The sequence below is a fragment of the Physeter macrocephalus genome, chromosome 19, assembly GCF_002837175.3.
Source record: "Physeter macrocephalus isolate SW-GA chromosome 19, ASM283717v5, whole genome shotgun sequence".
Classification (NCBI taxonomy): Eukaryota; Metazoa; Chordata; class Mammalia; order Artiodactyla; family Physeteridae; genus Physeter; species Physeter macrocephalus.
The window spans coordinates 5362862-5382165 of NC_041232.1; the positions used below are offsets into that span (position 1 = coordinate 5362862).

Genomic DNA, 19304 nt, shown 5'->3' on the forward strand with positions numbered 1-19304 from the left:
AGAGGCCAATGCCTGTGATGGGGGCAGCTGCTCTGAGACCCTGCTCCAGTCAGCTACCACCTTCCTTTCAAGTCAGACCCTAAGATTTTAGTCCCATCATTGCTCTTGAGACAGAGCGGGGAATCTCACTCTCAGGAGCGCTAGGCTGGGCTCGGCCTAAGGGCCGGGGCACCCAATACTGCAGGAAACACCCATCTGTGACCAAACTCTGAACGAGAAGGGCACGACGAGCCCCCCGCCCCCTCCACCGCCCATCTCCAGAACTTTTCCACCTCCTCCCGAAACTCCGGCCCCGTTAAACTCTAATTCCTCATTCTCCCCTTCCCGCAGCCCTGGCAACCACCACTCTATTTTGTCTCTAAGGATCTGACTACTTAAGTAACAGCACTGTGAGTGCTGAAAGAAACTGAAGGATAATAACGGAGGGAAGGAGGGAGGGAGGGAGGGAGAGAGGATGTGCACCAAGAGCTGCTAATTTGTGTTTCCAGCCACGCGTGAACCTGACACACACTCTTTCCCTGAGGTGCCTCGAGGTTCCTGTCGCCAGAGGTAGAAATGGGCAGAGGGGTTCAGGGACCATCCCAGGTCACATGGATTAAAGGGTTGGAACTGGGGTTTCAATTCAGGTTAGTTTGATGACTAAACCCCCGTCTTAACCATTATGTGTTCCCTCTCCTCCCAACCATCCTGAAAAAATTAAATTCCTTTGATTCTGTTTTCTGCCTTGCGGTCACTTTGGTCACTAAGGTCTTTGTTCTCTTTGAAGAAGTTACCTAGACACTCTGAGGGCTGGATGTGGGTCGGTGGAGTGAATGCAAGGGTTCAGTTCTCCACCAACCACCTCCTCACCCGCCACCGGGTTTTGTGCTGCTCATCAGAAGAGCCAGGACTGCCGAGCCGCTCCCCTGCCTCACAGGCATGGCGGTTCCTGGCAGTGTCCACCTGCCGTGCGCTCGGCCAGGCTGCTGCTGCAGGTGGAAACAGGAGAGGCGAGATGAAGAGCCGGGAAATCTGAAGGCGAACACGAGGTGTCCTTGGCAACGTCACTGGCTAGAGCCTCACCAAAGCGTTCAAGAGACTTGACGTCTGGGCCCATTCAGCTCCAGAAGCATCCACCAGCAGAGTAACCTGACCCTCCCCTCTCCCACCAGCCTAGACACACTGCCAAATGAACATCCCCACAACCTTCAGTGGCTCCCAGCTTCCTGGGGGATGAAGATGAAACTCCTTCATCCAAAACCCTCTTCCTGCCCCAGCAACTGTAAATGCCCCCTGAGGAACTTGCTCCCGTTCTTCCCACCCTCTTCCTGAAGGTTACGCGCCCGCCTCATAGCCCCAACCCCTCCGGCCCCAGGGACCTGCTTCTCCTCACTCACAACAACCACCGTCTGTGCCAGGGACTAGCCCTCGGTTCAGGGAAAGAGGAGGTGACTCTTGCCAGCACACAGGAACCAGAGCAGGCCCTTCCAACTGGCGCCTCTCTGACCGACCTGGGATAAACTGAGGCCATCGTCCAGCGGCTTGTGAGTGCACATGTGATTGGGTGACTGAGGGGGCTGCTTGGGGATGGTAGCCCAGCACTGCCCCCACCACCTTCCTCCTGGAAGGCACACCTTCCACCCACGCCGCACACACGGCTGGGCAGTCGCAGTGTGCTCCCAGCCCTGGATCACAGCTGACCAGACTACAGGTGAGCACCTGATCCAAGATGGGCCACTAAATCCCTTTTCTGGAATCCTTTAGACTTGAAACCAAGAGCGACAGGCCAAGGGATATTGGGGCGCTGTCCCTGACCAAGGAAGTTGGGGGGGCGGTGGGGAATAACGCAGATTCTCAGAAGACCTAAGCCCTGCGGTCGGCGGTTCCAGAGGAGCAGCAGCGCCCCCATCACGGGCTCCCTGACGACACTCAGGAGCTTCCAGAGCAGATTCCCCTTTCGGCTCAACACAGCTCCAGCACGGTTTCTATTCAATGCGACCAGCAGTCCTTGCCCAGCCAGTGACTACTGAAACGCATCCAATTTTTATCTAGAAAAACTGGCAAAGGCAAAAGGAGGCAGGAGGAAGAAACCAGCGCTGATGCAGCGGCGTGACAGTCCTGATCTCAGATCTCGGCTCAGCAATTGGGAGCCGTTGGATCTCAGGTTAGGTTGAGATCTCATCGTAAGATGGGAATCTGGACAAGGTCCCAGAGTTGGCCTGGCAACGAGAGGAGACGCTGCTCGGAAAGCTCTTGGCATTCGGCGAGCACCCACCACACGAGGGCTGCTCTTACACTCTTGCCGGGCGTCCCCCGAGAGCCAGGCTCTGTGTTCAGGGCCCCTCGCAGTACCCCCAACACAGTGACAAGGGTAGCATGAGCCCCAAGAACTGAAGTGACCTCCTCGAGGTCACTCAGCCAAAGCTGCATCTCTTTGACCTAAATCCCTTGTTCTTCTTGTCTTTCTACTAACTTTCTGCTCTCCCCCTAAGGACTGGCAAGAGCCAATTTCATGCCTGTTGCCATCCTGCCCTTCAAAACCCTCCCTACGAGTCCACTCCAGCGTGGGGTGTGAGGGAGGGAGGCTGGTTTTCTTCCACGTTTGGTGAATCTGGGCCAGGCGGGCTGTGTTAGATCTGAGCACGTCTTGTGTGTTCCCTGCCACAAGGCTCTCCATGAGGTGGAAGAGTCATAAGAACCACAGCTATTAAAGTCGACCTTCCAATGTCTTACCAATCCGGTAAGATGCTTAAATAATAAACACTGTTTGAACTGAAGGGTTAAAATGCCTGGGGCATAAACACAGACTGCACTTTGGGGATGGTTTAAGACCCTTACTTTCAATAGCAAGCTGCTCAGTAACGTCTATTTTTTTCTGTTTCCATTTCCGAGGTTGTAAACTGTTGCAGGTTAACAAAGCCTTTCAAGGCTGCACCTAGAAATCCCCCAAAACTAGAATGTCAAGGGGAGATTTTAATATGATACAGAAGTTCAAAATGTTAGACAATCAAGGAGCCCAGAACAGCCTCTTCACATGAAGTGGAAAAGAAAGGCCCAGAAAGCGGAAGGGATTTGCCCGGGGCCTGGCCTGGTGCCCTGGCCTGCTACGTTCTGGGGGAGCTCACCCCCACCCCAACTCTGCCCCCCTAGCTGATCCGACTGTCTGCCCTGCCTCCTCCAGAATCAAAAAGATTATAAGCAGGATCATAAATCACTTTTCTCTCATGAGTTTATAGTGTTCCTTTTTTGAGGAGTTCAAAAGCACTCAGTAATAAATGGAGGTGATGAGTTTATGTCTTTCCCTTTTAAAATGAAACTTTATTTGAATTCCTGGAGAGGCATTTACGTTTTCTTAATTTAGGACATTCCTCTGTTATTTTCAACATTTCACCCCATGGCACTTTCTGTGGGCAGGTGGGTGATGGGGGTAGGTGATGGGGGAGGGAGAGGGGTCTGCGTCTGGCCCTCCCCCTTCTCCCCCAGGCTCTTCCAAACGCCCGACAGCATCCCCCCCGACCCGTCTATGGTTTTCAACAAGTCTCAACATCTACACAGAGGAGGAGTCCCTCCCCCACCCCCACGGGGACTTGGCTGTAGTGTCTTCCTTTTGTGCTTCTCTTAGCTGCCCACCTCCTTCTTGCCTTCACCACTAAGGGCAAAGAAAGGGTAGAAAACCATGCTGTGTGTCTGCAGGCGAGCAGGCCACCCATGAGGACCACTTTGCTCTTCCTACCCTAGCCTCTTGCCACTGCACTGGGGGGCTCAGAAAGAAAGCAAACACAGTTAGCGAAGTTAATAAAATTGAAGCTGAAAACAACTACACTTAAGAACAAGGTGAGAGAGCAGAAGAGAGGGGGAGAGAAAGAGGAAGAGGAAGGAGAGGGAGAGGGAGAGGGAGAGATGCCGGACTCTTTGTACCTCCTGTACCAACCCAGGTTTTTGTTTTTTTTTTTTTTAACATCTTTATTGGAGTATAACTGTTTTACAATAGTGTGTTAGTTTCTCCTTTACAACAAAGTGAATCAGTCATACATATACATATGTTCCCATATCTCTTCCCTCTTGCGTCTCCCTCCCCCCCACCCTCCCTCTCCCCCCCCTCTCGGTGGTCACAAGGCACAGAGGTGATCTCCCTGTGCTGTGCGGCAGCTTCCCACTAGCTATCTAATTTACATTTGGTAGTGTATATATGTCCCTGCCACTCTAAGCAAAAGCTAAACCGTCTTGCTTTGTCTGGCCCAAGCAGGTTGGCTAATGATTTTATTCAGGTGTTAAGCCAAATTTCAGTAATTAACCACGTGCAAATACGGCCTGGCCACCACCACAACCTCTCCAAACAGAAACATGTTTCTCCAAACACAGAGAAACATGGAGCGGGGTGCTGCTTGTTAGCAGGTACAACCATGCACTTAGCTCCTGGGCCCCTGCATTCAATAAATACTTGGTGAATGAATAAACTCAAGAAATACTTAATGAGGCAATATATGTCGAGGGTTTTTATTCCCTGTGGCTTCACAGGCCGGCAGCCCAAACCATACAGAACTCTTCAAGTCAAACCACTACATGGTTGTCCCAGGAGAAGGAGGAGCAGTTGGGTTCTCTGAGGAACTTGAACACCACTAGGTGATGGGAGAACATGGGGTGTCCCCGAGGGGCCCTGTTCCAACCCATTTACAGACATGACAGACACGTAGGTGGAGACCCACTGGACTGGGGCAAAGCAAAATTAAGCAGAGCTGCTGAGCCCTGCGTAGCAGCAGCTTAAGTACAGGAGAAAATATTCTATTAGGAGAGTGCTACCTACAAGGAAAGCACTGTTCCTAATCTTTGGATGGAGCTGGCATTTCTCCTAGGAAAACACTAACGTATTCTCAAGGGGGTCACTGCTCTCTGAGCATCATTAGGCAGCTCTAGCCAACTATTTAAACGATGAAGTATCGGGGCCTGGGCTGCCTAAAACACATTGATTCAACTTCAAGAATTATAAACCAAACAGGTAATAATAGTCCCTGTGGTTTTGGGGTTTTTTTTTTTTCTCCTTCTATAAAAGGGCTGGGGAACTTGACAAGTGGTCGGAAGCTACTCAGAAGACAGGTGGGATGCAAACATCACAGATTAGATCCATGAGGGTCTCCTGGGCCAAAAGTCTTTCAGGAGACACCGGCTGGGACAGCTTTGACTGTGGGAAAGGCTCCCTACATCAAAACCACCTCTTCTCTGGCCTGAATCTCCTCAAGAGGTTAGAACCAGGACTGTTTTCCCCCCAGCTGTCTCCCCATGATACGTAGAACAGCAGCTTCTGAGAATATAAAAAATACCCAAGCAATAACACTACCCTTAGTATATACTACCTTTCCTCCAACCAAAATTCTAACAACTTTCTCCAAACCTTTCCCTTTAACAAAATGATCCAGTTTAAAACAGGTTGTTGGGACTTCCCTGGTGGCACAGTGGTTAAGAATCCACCTGCCAATGCAGGGGACACGGTTCAAGCCCTGGTCCAGGAAGATCCCACATGTTGCGGAGCAACTAAGCCCGTGTGCCACAACTACTGAGCCCGCGTGCTGCAACTACTGAAGCCCGCACCCAGAGCCGGTGCTCCGCAACAAAAGAAGCAACCACAGTGAGAAGCCCGCGCACCACAACGAAGAGCAGCCCCGGCTCACTGCAACAAGAGAAAGCCTGCGCGTGGCAATGAAGACCCAATGCAGCCAAAAATAAATAATTAAAAAAAAAAAACAAAACAGGTTGTTATCTGTCATATTTTAAGATCATTGACAGATGGTTTTCCAAAGTAAATGTATTTCTGTCTTTTATCTTATACTGCAGCCAGAGGTAATGCTGACCCTTGAGGCTAAGAAAGTTGTTTTTTTTTTTAGTACTTCTAAATGGAATAACAATAGCCAATGGCAGTGAACATTTCTGGAGAGCTTTCTCTGCTAGACGTTTGTATCTCATCTCACCTGCTAACCATCCTATGAGGTAAGGTCTAATACAGGACCATAATTGCTGTCTGCCATTCTGAAACCAAAAAAGCTCTACAACCCCAAAGTCTTTTCAGAACTTACTCGGCAGCGAAACTTAATGGCCCTGAACTCATTTGTAGGCACAGCTGCCCTGAACTAACACGGGGCTATTTAGACTTTAGTTGTCCCACTTAATGTGAATATCCATGTAGTTTGCTACACAAATATGCATGTGTTTGGTTCCTGAGGACGGCTCCACGTCTCCTGGGAGTTCCTTAATACAAAATATGTGCATCTTAATACCTTTATAAATGCCCCAAATCTCAGAATTCTGAAATATCTGGCCCCAAGGGTGTAAGATGGGGATTGTGAATCTCTATTATCAACCCAGTTCACAGAGAAGAAACTGAGACTCCTCGAGGGGAAGTGACCTGCCCAAGGCCACACAGTGGGCAGGGTGGTGCCCACTCTGAGGCTGGCAGCTGCCATCAGAGTCCAAGCTTCTGAGCACCATGGGGGGCTGCTCCAAGACGTGACTTCAGCCAGGAAAGAGTGCTGTGCCAGCAAGGCTCTTCTCCGTAACTGGCTATTTGAGGAATTGGGGAAATGAGGGTGTGGAGAACACCAATCAAAACGGGAGCAATTCGGAGGGCCTGGTGCTTACCTTGCCGAGGACAGTGAGGCATGGTTTTGGGTCCAGTTCTGGCTGCTCCAGCTTCACCACTCCTACCCAGCCATATTCATACAAGTCCTCTTCGTCATTGTTATTACACAGGCCCAGTGGGTGCATCTAGGAAACAAATGGAAAGAAAACTTCAGTAGGCAGGCTGCAGACCTGCTTGACTCCCGGTGTGCACGTCTCAGACTCGACAGTCAAAAACAACCTCAAAACTTAAAGTTATATGGTAGGGGGCTTCCCTGGTGGAGCAGTGCGTTGAGAGTCCGCCTGCCGATGCAGGGGACACGGGTTCGTGCCCCGGTCCGGGAAGATCCCACACACCGCGGAGCGGCTGGGCCCGTGAGCCATGGCCGCTGAGCCTGCGCGTCCGGAGCCTGTGCTCCGCAACGGGAGAGGCCACAGCAGTGAGAGGCCCGCATACCGCAAAAAATAAAAATAAAAAATAAAGTTATATGGGGGGATGCATTTTTCAACCCATTGAGTGGATCCTATTTCAGTACAATGAGCTGAGCCCTGGGGAGAACACAATAGAGCCACTACAAATAGACTTCACAGATGCTTTCTCACTGCTTTGTAAGCAGTGGTCACCCAAGGTGGACACCACCCAATGGGATGTAGGAAAAGAGAGATAGCGTAACTCCCACATAAATCCCGGTCTAGATGGCTGTGAAATACCATAACATTCAGTGGCAGCTACAGAGAAGACGAGCTAGGTTAGCATCCAAAACTATTTGGCTTCCAGACTTTAACAACACATCTACTTCAAGTGACGCAAGAGGACCTCGAAACACATTCAGGAATTTATGGAGAGACCACTAGACATACGGCAAAATCACCAGGATAATTAACAGGCTGTTTAAAGGCTACCCCTGGTTACTGGAAAACAGATGAAATTCTTTGAGGTTTCTTCAAAATTTGCAAAACACAAAATCAAAGATAGGTAGGAGAGCACTGTCAAATTTTTACTAGTAAAAGTGCATTTAGTGGAAGCCTGAACACAGAATGATACTATGGCTTGCGCTCACAGTTCTAGTATTGAGTTTTATCAGACCCCAGAATCCCTAATAACCATCTGAGAAGAGGAAGTCCTTGTGAATAAACCTAACTTACCGAGACGTGAAGGAGTCTAGCACAGTGCTAAGCTCTTTAAATAATTGGAAGAAATATGTCTTTAGAGTCATGGCACGTTAGAGACACAAGAGACTGAAGAATCCACTGTGTTAGACAGAATAATGGCCCATGAGACGTCTATGTCCTAATCCCCAGAACCTGTGAATACGTTACCTTACAAGGCACCAGAAACTTTAGAGACGTGATTAAATTTGATATCCTGGATTACCTGGGTAAGCCCAATGTAATCGCAAAGGTCCTTACAAGGAAAAAAGGGAATCGTGGAAACAGAAGAGATGTGACCAGGGAAGCAGGGGTTGGAGTGATGTGCTCAGAAGATGAAGGTGGGAGCCATGAGCCAAGGAATGCAGGCGGCCCACCTCCAGAAGCTGGAAAAGACAAGGAAAAGTATTCTCTCTAGACCCTCCACAAGGAACGTAGCCCTGCTGACCCATTTTTGACTTCTGACCTCCAGAACTATGAGAGATTAAGTTTGTGTTGCTTTAAGCCACTAAGTTTGTAGTAACTTGTTATAGTAACAAATAGGAAACTAATACACCCTCCTTATCCCCCACTCATTTTACGGATGAGAAGTTCAAGATAAATAGCTTTTCCAAGACAACACTGCCAGCAAGTGGCTGCCCCAGGGGTGGCCTGGCCCTTGAATTCACAGTCCAGTACCTTCCAACTCCACTTGCTTAACTTTATTGTCCCTTCTTCTGAGAGCTGGTCACCTGACTGGGGAGAAAAGACTAAGAGGTGAAATCTCTGTAAAGAAAGGCTGCCTGCCAGCTCTGAACTGGGTTATGTGTGAGTGTAATGTGAGTTTGGTGCAGGTGGCCAGAGTTGCAGCTGAGCCTTGAGCTGAGCTTCAAAGGGAGAGCTGGATGGGTCCGGGGCAGGTGAGAGGATAGGCGGCCATCCACGCCTGGGGACAAGGAGCTAAGGGATTCAGGGAGAGAGGAGAGGCTACCTGAGCAGCATGGGGGCCACAGTCGACACCAAGAAGAGAGAGACAGGCTCAAAAATCAGGAAAGCGTGTGGACACCAGGACAGCACCACAGGTTCTTCAGAAAAGCGGCGCACCGAGAACAGTAATTTGAGGCAGGCGGGTTGCACCTTCTGGCAATGGTGGCCCTGGACTGGAGAGGATGAGTGAGCAGAGGAGGGGAGGGAGCAGCCCAGAGGGCAGAGATCCTTGGCAAGTCGATGGACCCACAAGGAAGGGTGAGCGCCTCGAGCTCAAGGGGTGGCCGGCAGCTGTCTTCATAGCGGGCACAGTTTAACCCTGCCCTGGGAACTGCAGGACCTGAGATGGGGAAGCCTGCGACATATGATTTTTGCACCAGCCCTCAGGCTCGAAGAGTCTGCCCGAAGGACCAAGGAGGGTCCTGCAGTGCAGTGGACGGCACAGCTTCCCTCCAGCTGCCCCTGAAAAACTCAGCCCACTCTAGGATATTCGATGGTTATTAAATGATGAGCGGCTTGAAATGCAGATCTCCAACTGGAGAGGATGGGCAAGGGCAATAAGCCAGTCGTGCCAAGAGCCAGGCACTTCTGACCCTCCAGGAAGTGGCTCCCAGCTGGGCTCAAGTCAGCTTCCTGACATCCCAGGTCAAGTCACGTCAATGGCAGCCCCACTACTGACACTTTTCTACAGTGTTCCATGATTATTTTTAACCTGGCCATGTGCCTTGGAGGTTTCCAGAGGGAAAGGTGCTTTTTGTTACTTACACCTGTATAGGGTTTGGTCAATGATAGAGAGCTGCGTGGAGGGAAGCAGAGGAATCATGCAGGTCTAAGACTTTGTATCTGTATTAAAACTTTACTGAAGAAAGAAGCCAGATATAAAAGGCCATATATTGTATAATTCCACTGATATGAAATATCCAGAACAGGCAAATTCATAGAAACAGAAAGCAGCAGATTAGTGGATGCCTGCCTGGGGGAGGGGGAAACGGAGAGTGACTGCTTAATAGGTACAGGAGTCCTTTTACGGTGATAAAAATGTTCTGGCATCAGATGATAGTAACAGATGGGTGACCATGGTGAATGTACTAAATGCCTCTGAATTGTATACTTTAAAATGGCTTAAGTGGTAAATTCTGTATCAATTTTACCACAATAAATAAGTTTTTTTAAAAAGCCCCAAGAGGGGCTTCCCTGGTGGCGCAGTGGTTGAGAGTCCGCCTGCCGATGCAGCGGACACGGGTTCGTGCCCTGGTGCGGGAGGATCCCACATGCCACAGAGCGGCCCGCACGTCCGGAGCCTGTGCTCTACAATGGGAGAGGCCACAACAGTGAGAGGCCGGCGTACCGCAAAAAAAAAAAAAAAAAAGTCCTAAGAGTCAGGGACTTCCCTGGTGGTCCAGTGGGTAAGACTCCATGCTCCCAATGCAGGGAGCCCAGGTTCGATCCCTGGTTGGGGAACTAGATCCCGCATGCACGCTGCAACTAAAAGATCCCATGTGCCACAACTAAGAGCCAGTGCAGCCAAAATAAATTATAAATAAATTAAAATAAAAAATAAATTAAAAAAAAAAAAGTCCTAAGAGTTTACTCAGAAATGACTGTCCTCAGCCAACCTGGGAATCCACAGTGTAGGACGATGTGGTTTCCACCCTTCCTGAGCCTAAGCCAACCACCAGAGCCCTTCGGGAAACTGTGTCCTGCAGAATACTAGCCCTGCACGATGATAAATGGGTTCCTGCACATGCAACTAATGCTGAGGAACAGGACATAGGGATTTGCGATCTACATTTGGAAATTAAAGCTCTGCAGAGGCCTAAGGTTTAAATAACTTAAAAGGGTTTTAACCTTTCTAAAACCAGCATTCCCTACCCGTTGATGATCAACCCATTTTGTGTTTAATATGCTCACACTGTTTCATGGGACACACTCCGAGAAATGCCAAGTTAGGGAGAGCACAGGTACGTGCGTGAGAAGAAACGAACCTAAAAGTAGATGTGACCCGAGCCAAACGCTGACACGCATGATGCGAAGAGCAAAGGCTGCAGTGGGAGGAGATGGAGGGACGGTGGGGGGTGGCTGGAGAGAAGGGGGGGCCTGGGAGAGCGGGAGGAGGAGGAGGGCGGGACTGTGAACCCAGAGGAACAGAAGTAGGAGTAGAAGCTGAGGCCCTTAGCAGACCAGGCTGAGGCTCGAGCTGTGGAGCAGGACACGTGGCCATGGGAGGCATGGCAAGAGGGCGTCCGGAGCACTCGGAAACCACAACTGTGTGAGCCTCACACACGCTGAGGTCCCCCTGGCACCCTGGGCCGCACCCCATGTGGGGCCCTCCCCCTCCTTGGCCCCAAGACTCCTTTTCAAAGCGTCCGCTGTCACTGGGGTGACTGTGAGCAGCTCGAAGTGTCAGCCCTGTCAAGGGTGTTGACTTCTGCACAGGGATCAAAGATGTAAAAACCAAAAGGAATTTTTTCTCAAGTGCTGGTGGGTGTAATCGGTTGGCGTGGGTGGTTTATTTTCCCAGGGAGGGGAAAGGGCCACCAAAATCACATCTCAGAGCATCCAAAACCGACCTCACCATCCTCCCCCTTCCCAGCTCCACTCTGGAGTTTCTTCTCTTCTGAGTTCCTTATTCCAGTCTGTATCTCCAGAGGCCCAAACTACTGGGGTTGTGAATTCAACCTCAGCTACGTCTCAAGTGTAACTGGCCTCTTTGACTCACCTGCCAATATTGTACAATTCAGGTCTCTTTCAGCTCGCCCCTGATGACAGCATCAGCTTCCAGAAATGCCTGCCACCCTAGGTCTCCAAACATTTACGCCCTGGGGTTCTCTTTTCCCAAGGGTTCCAAGTTATGAGCTCAGCAGAATGTTTTATAGGGAAGCCATAACATGAAAATATTCACTCATAAACTGACCTGTGTCAAAGGATGGAATAGTCTAGGCAAAGGCATAAAATGCAAACGAATATGCCAAATCTGGGGAAAGTGAAGGAGAGGGCTTTCTTGTTAATTGAGCATCAACTATATTACTCTGTTTATGTATTTTATCTTGTTTAATCCTTACAACAACCTTTTGCTAATTGGTCTATCAGATGATAAAGTGACTAGAACATGTCGATAAATTGCAAGCTAGAACCGCAAATCAGCCAATGATGCAAATATAACAGAGTCCACCAAAGTCATATTAGTCAACAACAGGATCCACTCAAAGCAAATGGCAAATAATCTAGCTAAGGATTAAAGAAGAAATCCACATGGGGGCTTCCACAAAGAATGATCAAAGGATTAAGACAGAACTTCGGGAAAAGAGAGAGTTCTCTAACGTTTTTGGAAAAATGACTTTGGGTGATCCTGCTGCTGGAGTCAAACGTAAGAGAAGGATGTCACATCCACATTCTCAGACAGTTTTGCTGGAAATATCCCAACACTGCCAACAGGGGATTCTCTCTTTGTTCTCAGAAATCAGAACAAAGTTGCAATTATAATTTAACTTGTTAAATTCAAATACCAACTTATTTTCTGTTCCACATTTCAAGATAAAGCCCCAACCAAATCTTTCTACTGTCTACTGAGAAACAGTAGCCCTTAACTTAAAAAGATCCCAAAGTCCTTTTCTGGATCACAGTCATCTATGGAGAATGAGGACCTCCAACATATGAAACACATATATTCTAAATATTCAGTGAGACATTGCTGCCACACTATTGCTCCAGACAGCCATCACATGAAAACCACACTTGTGAATTCATACATGTTGACACCAGCCAGTGACATACAGGCAGTGACTACACATAAGACCTGTGTGTGCAAAATTAATCTTAGGAGATTTCAATGAATGATGTTCAAGCATGTTAACTTTGAACTTAATGCGGCACATGAGCATTTAACAATTATAGGAATTTCTGAGTTTATTTTCTTAAAATGTTTGGGTGTGTGGGGTTTACCTGACCAGATGTTTGAAATTTAAGAAGTTTTTGCCTTCATATTTTTAAGAAGGTTAAAAATGGCTGAATTGGGGGTGGGGAGAACTGGATGAAGGTAGTCAGAAGGTACAAATTTCCAGGACATAAGATAAATAAGCACCAGGGATGTAATGTACATCATGATAAATATAATGAACACTGCTGTATTACATATGAAATGGTTAAGAGAGTAAATCCTGAGTTCTCATCACAAGGAAAAAATATATTTTTCTCTCTTTAATGTTGTATCTATATGAGATGATGGATGTTCACTAGACTTCTTGTGATAATCATTTCATGATGTATGTAAGTCAAATCATTATGCTCTACATCCTAAACTTATGCAGTGCTGTATGTCAAACAAAACTGGAAGAAAAAAAATGGCTAAATTGTGTATAAGAACTCAGAGTTGTCAGAAAGAACTACTAATGAAAACATAAAGGAAAAACCAAATAAACTCAGAAACCTAGAATGGAACTTGACAAAAACTCACTGGACAGAGAATACTGAAGGAGAAGGACAGCCTGAAATGAGAAGATAAGCAAAACTCCTGGGGCAGGTCCGGAGAATAAAAATGCCAATAATTAACAAGCCACACTAAAGTGTGAGGATTTCACAGAAGATATGTCCTGAGTTATAACTCTGGTCTTGTGCTCTCAGAATAACTTCGGGATGTCAACACCCTGGCCTAAGTCAATTGAAGGCAAATTCCCAGTTAGTCCTCTATCGGGAGGTTTGACATTAAGAAGCAGTCCCTCTGGCTGTCTTACTCTTGATTTTGTTCTGAGGGGTGTTTGGGGGATGGAGAGGATGAGAGCTTTGGAATCATGTAACCATGTTTTGAAACCTGCCTCTTATGAGGCATACCTCCTTAAGCAGATGACTCGATTTCTATAAACCTCTATTTTCTCATCTGTAAAATGGGGACAGTACCATCCACTTCAACAGGGTGCTGTGCAGATTAAATGAGATAAAATATATAATCTTAGTTGCATGGTAGACACTCAATCAGTGGGAAAGCCCTCTCCTTCTTCACTTTCTCTTGACATGTCACGTTTGCTTGCCCTTCATTCACTTGCCTAGAATTCTCTGTCCTTCAAGACCAGTTTAAATGTCAGCCCTTCCATAGAGCTTTCTTGAATGCACCAATATAGCTAGTTGCTTCCACCTCTGCATTCCCAAATGCTTTACATGGTGCTTAGCACAGTTCCTTCAGCAGCCTCTCCTCTGGGATGGGTACCTGCTCCTACAAGGAGTCTTTCTCAGAGGTCCCCTTTCACTCCACCCAGAGCCTGTGCCCAACAGGTGCTCAATAAATGACTGCTGGGTGTCTCCAGCCCTCAGCCTGGAGACAGGCCTGCTGCCGCATCTCAGCTCTGTTTGGGGAAGCCATTTGCGTCTCTGTTCGGCTAAGTGAGGGAACAGGACAAAGAGGTCAGGATTTCAACAAATTGCTGCCGGAACTTTAAAAGGCTGTTCCTTCTTGGTCTCAGCAGCTGGGCTTGCAGAGGCAGGTAACACTCTCCACGTGCAGAAAACACAACGCCACTGCCCTTCACTCAGGCAGGCCCACAACAGTGCTTTATGAGGGTGATGGAGGGGGAAGTGGAATAGAGGATTCCTCCCCTAAAAAGCAAAACCTCAAAATTTCCGGCCCCTGTCTGATCTCAGAAGCTGCTGTCAGCTCCAAGAAAACAAGGGAATAAACCGAGGAAGAGGCAGGCATGGGATCCAGGGCACAGAGAATCCAACAGAGAAGAAAAACAGAGGGAAATCCCAGGAGGACAGCTATGCCACCAGCCTGCCAGGCAACCAGCCTAGATGGGGTCAGAAGGATGAGGGCTACAGGAGAGCTCCCAAAATAAGCAAACAAACAACAACAACCTGAGTCATCACCCAGTGGGACTGACAGTATTGAGAAGAGTGTTACAGTCCTGAACAGGAGAATGAAATGTGATAATCAGAGAGCAAACTAAAGTAATGGGGTGGGGGGGGGGGGACAGTTATCAACTCCAGAAAAAACCCAAAAAGTCACACCAGAATTGTAAACCATAAGAAGGGTATGGCATGCATGGCCTGGCTGGGAACAGTGACAGCCATAATAACCTAACTCCTGATCTAAACATTGATTGTGATATAACTACACTGGTAAAATGCAGAGATGGGAAATGTGTATATGGGGGTGGGGAGGTGGAAAGGCAGGGCAGGGGAAGGGATGAGGGGGGTAAGAGAACAAAATAGCCATCTTCCAGAGTAGGAAGTTGAAAAATGTATAAATGGGCAAAAAATATGGGGCAGTATAAGCAGGTTTAGAAATTATTGACAGAAATTTAGAAATATTCCCAGAGGTGAACGGCAGAAGAAACCACTAAATAATTGAAAGTAGTTGCCTCTGAGAATAGCAATCAGGGATGGCAAAGGGTACACCAGAGGAACACTCTTTTAATTAAAAGCCATGAAGTACTCTTTCCCTTCTGTAAACGTATACGTGCTTTATTTTGGTTAAGATCTTTGTAGGCACTGCTGGACAGATGTCCCCTTCCTCCAGGTGTTCCAGTAGATTCTCTGGGTCCTGCAGGGAAGCATTCCATCAGGCCAAAGAGAGACCCCAACAGGCAACCTGCACAGGACTATGGACTTGGAGGACTGCCTGGGATGACACTCGGGAGCCCCCAGGCCCTGGGCTGGGGATAGCTGGAACACAGCACACGGATGATTCAGGGAGAATGGTGCAGAAGGAACCAGCAGCCCTCACCACCCCTATAAGCCAAATAATTTCCAGGGGGCACCAGAGTGTGATGTGGATTGGGGTGTTACAGAGGTGGCAGACACAACAACCAGGATGGTTGTTCTAGGGAGCCCCAGTTTTCTCCCAGACACAGACAGATCCTATAACATCTACAAGGGGTGCTGAACATCCTACTTGCACTTCCAAACAAGGAGCTGCTCAAGCAAAATGGCTAACAATAAGCAGGGCAGAGTCCTGGCCACCATCAGTGCCAGGTATCGAGCATCTGGTTTTACGCTGAAACATGAAGATGGACCTTATTCAAATTTCTCGGAGCCCAGTGAGGTTGGCTATCATGGTTTCACTGTTTTGTTAATGGACAAAGACTCTACGGGAACTTCAAAGCCAAAAGACTATGTCAGACAAGGTTAAGTATCTGGAGAAACAGAACTACGTTCCCTTGGGTACAGGACATCAAGCCAAGCTTTGAAACCAAGACCAGCTCTTTAAGAAGCTTTCAGTACAAAATCCTGGAGATATACTGGGGCACTTTCCACACGTCTGAAAGGGCAAAACTGAAACCGGGGCTGGTGGTGCTCTTATCCAAGGCTACAATATCTCCACACTCTGCTGGAAGTTTAAAATAACTTCAAAAGGGCCGCCTGCTTCTAAGTGGGTTACTGTTACACTGGAGCCAAACACGGAACGAATAGGAGGAGAGACATTTCACTCTGTAATATTATCTCATCAAAAAATTCCTGGGGATTTAAAAGGGAAACTTCCTTCCTTTTGTCCTTTTGCCGCCGCAGACCAGGCTAGGGTGTCACTGTGGTACAGAGTTTCACATGAAACAACAGCCCTGGACCTTTTCTTAAAAGGTGTGGTGGCTGGAATCAAGACTTATAATTTATGTGAAAGAATGGAAAAGGACAGCTCCACCCATTTTTCTCTTGAATCATAAGGATTATTTTTTCTCTTCTATGTACAAGGAAACAGACAACTCTCTTTTGCTCTTTGAACAAACAGCCTGAACCTTTTTCTGGATCTAGAATCCAGAGGTACCCGAACACAGTTTTTTCCCCCCGTTGTCATAGCAATGGGAACAGAAAGGACCCCAGACACAGAAAAGGAGCTGGCTGTTGCTGCTGTTTGTTGGAAACTTCCAAATGGGAATTGCCGGAGGATTAAAACCGGCATTTCTTCGCTGAGGGGTCTGGTTTTCCAGACTGTCTTCCGCAGTGGGTGTCACTTTTTAGAGAAAAACCAAGAACAGCCTCTACCCTGTTTGGTTCCTCTTGTTCTTGGTACCAAAAGAACAACTGAGAAGCTGCCTGTCGGAATCTGGGCAAACCAGCAAGTATTTCAAATCTACCTTCTCACCTGAATATCTCCCATCCCCTGAACTGCATTTTGTCAGATAATCATGTTGAAACTTAGATACGGCCCTGTGTATATCGCATGTCTGACTTTACAGACCTTCACTTAGAACTTCCAATTCCAAGTAGGTAAGGAGATGTTTCACAGGTTAAATTTTGTAAAAAACAAAAAAAAAAGTATCCAATAGCCGATAGGAAACCATCTGAAAATGTTAAGCAAAATTTAATTCTAAATCTATCCTTTAAATGACTCAAAGTGACACATACAGCTACCAGATGACAAGTATTGAGCTCTACATAGAAATTCACATAGTTTTATTTTAAATTAAAAGGCAACATCATAAAGGACACTTGATTGTTCTTATTATAAAAAGGTAAGGATTTGGTGCTTGTACACACAAAACAGTTATTAAATCAAGAAGAAATATGTTGGAGGGGAAAGGATAAAGAAGGCTTCTCATTCTTCCAGATTTAAAAAGAATACTATGAAACCACAAAATCAATAAAACTACATGATGTCAGTCTGAAACTAGAAAAATAAAACAAGTGGAAAAGAAATTCCAAAAACACATTTAAATTTTTAAAAGATCTTATGATGCAAACCAGGACAACATAAGGATGCAGAAAGGACTCACTTAATAAATTCTGTTGGGGCAGGTGGATAGCAATGCAGAGAAAAGCTCAGTTTGGCTGTCCATAAGTTATTCTGAGAATCAGTGAGGCAACTCGAGTTAAGGGAAGTCCTTTAGGACAATTAACAAGCTAGACAGTGACAAAGGAGGCGGAAAGAGCAATATATTCTTAAAACTTCTCCCTAGGGCTTCCCTGGTGGCGCAGTGGTTGAGAGTCCGCCTGCCAATGCAGGGGACACGGGTTCGTGCCCCGGTCCGGGAAGATCCCACATGCCGTGGAGCGGTTGGGCCCGTGAGCCCTGGCCGCTGAGCCTGCACGTCCGGAGCCTGTGCTCTGCAACGGGAGAGGCCACAACAGTGAGAGGCCTGCGTACCGCAAAAAAAAACAAAAAAACAAAAAACAAAAAAAACCAAACTTCTCCCTATTATCAGTAACAGAAAGGAATGAAGTGACAGTTATGGGATATATATAAATAGTTTATAGTAAGAAAACAGAAAGACCATCAACCTTGTTGCTGATGAATGCACAGTAAAATCACCAACGTAACTCAATGCTACTGGGTGTATGGGCTGCTGGGTGTATGTGGACACACCTGGCTGGCCACGCTGCAGATCGGCTCAGTTTGGGGTAATCTGTCTATCAATATGCAACAAACCCAAGATCCTATGACTTTCTCTCCCCCATAATTCCATTTTTAGAGCAGATCCTGAGGAAGTAACCTAAAACTAAGTCAAAAACAAATAAAATAAATAAATAAAACAAAGAAGTAACTTTCCATGATAAAATCTTCAAGCAGTCCTTCTCCAAACTATGAAAATGTAGAAAGAAAAAAAAAAATGTCTTCCCAAAGACTATATAATCAAACAAAACAATGTGCATAATTTATGGGATATTATATAATTATAAGAGGATAATGATGAAGATAACATGGTATAAAAAGTACCATGTATGAAATTTTAAGAAAAGCATATGTGCAAAACAACACCTATTTAAAAATACCATCTGCAGATGGGCGAAAACCGCAAGGAAACAAAGAATTTTAAAGGTTGATCGGTTTAGAGAGTAAGGGTAGCTGGAGACTTTCCTTTTTTTGGATTCTAGTATTCATCCAAACCAATATTTGCTGAGCACTGACCCTGTGCCAGACACTGGACAAGAAAAGGTAATTAAGACCCATTGTTGTTTGATCAGTAATTTGAAAAAAAAAAATCTAAAATGTACGTGCATTTGCTGACACAACAGGTGACGGAAATTTGAAGCTCACCAGGGCTTTTTCCTATAAGTCAGCTCTATGTACAACACAGTTTAAAAGTAACAAACGGCATTACTAGGTAGTGACACGCATCTGCAAACAGATGTGCTCCTCCCCACAGCAACACGCCACCACAGAATGGTCCAGCAGCTGAGCGCACCCTGGAGAGAGCGTTCTGTGGGTGCTGGACAGGACAGCCAGGCACTGGGAGCCTGCGCTGGCCAAGCAGCACAGGCTGCCTGCAAGGGCTCAGCAAGAAAACATGAGAGGAAAGTATGATAAACCGGCACGCAGTGTGGAATCAACAATAAACACCATCCTAATGGATGATGACAGCAGTTTAGCGTCGGTCATCGCGACACGATGAGCTTGCGCCAGAGGCCACCTGATCACAGAAATATTTTATGAAGTTACACCATGGTTTTGGTTCCTTCCTTTGACACATGCAAAACAGATGGAGAAAAACACTCAAAACAAAAACAAAGCTAAAAATCCTTTCACCATCTGCTAGAAAACACACTCCCTCCCCCTACACAAAAACTTGTACCTGAAAGTTTATGGTAACATTATTCATAGCAGCCAAAAAAGTGGAAATACCCCAAATGTCCATCAATGGGTGAATTGGTAAACAAAATGTGGTATACCCAAACAA

The 19304-nt window shown here is 46.9% G+C and overlaps 1 protein-coding gene across 2 annotated transcripts in view; it reads right to left on the reverse strand.

Moving 5' to 3' along the window:
• Nucleotides 1-19304, reverse strand: part of ZNRF3 (zinc and ring finger 3) — a 148622-nt gene that overhangs the window by 47656 nt on the left and 81662 nt on the right. For both annotated transcript variants that reach the window (XM_024120887.3, XM_055080396.1), the window contains exon 2: nucleotides 6610-6735. In XM_024120887.3, the coding sequence (XP_023976655.1) occupies nucleotides 6610-6735 (126 nt within the window). The remainder of the gene's footprint in view (nucleotides 1-6609; nucleotides 6736-19304) is intronic.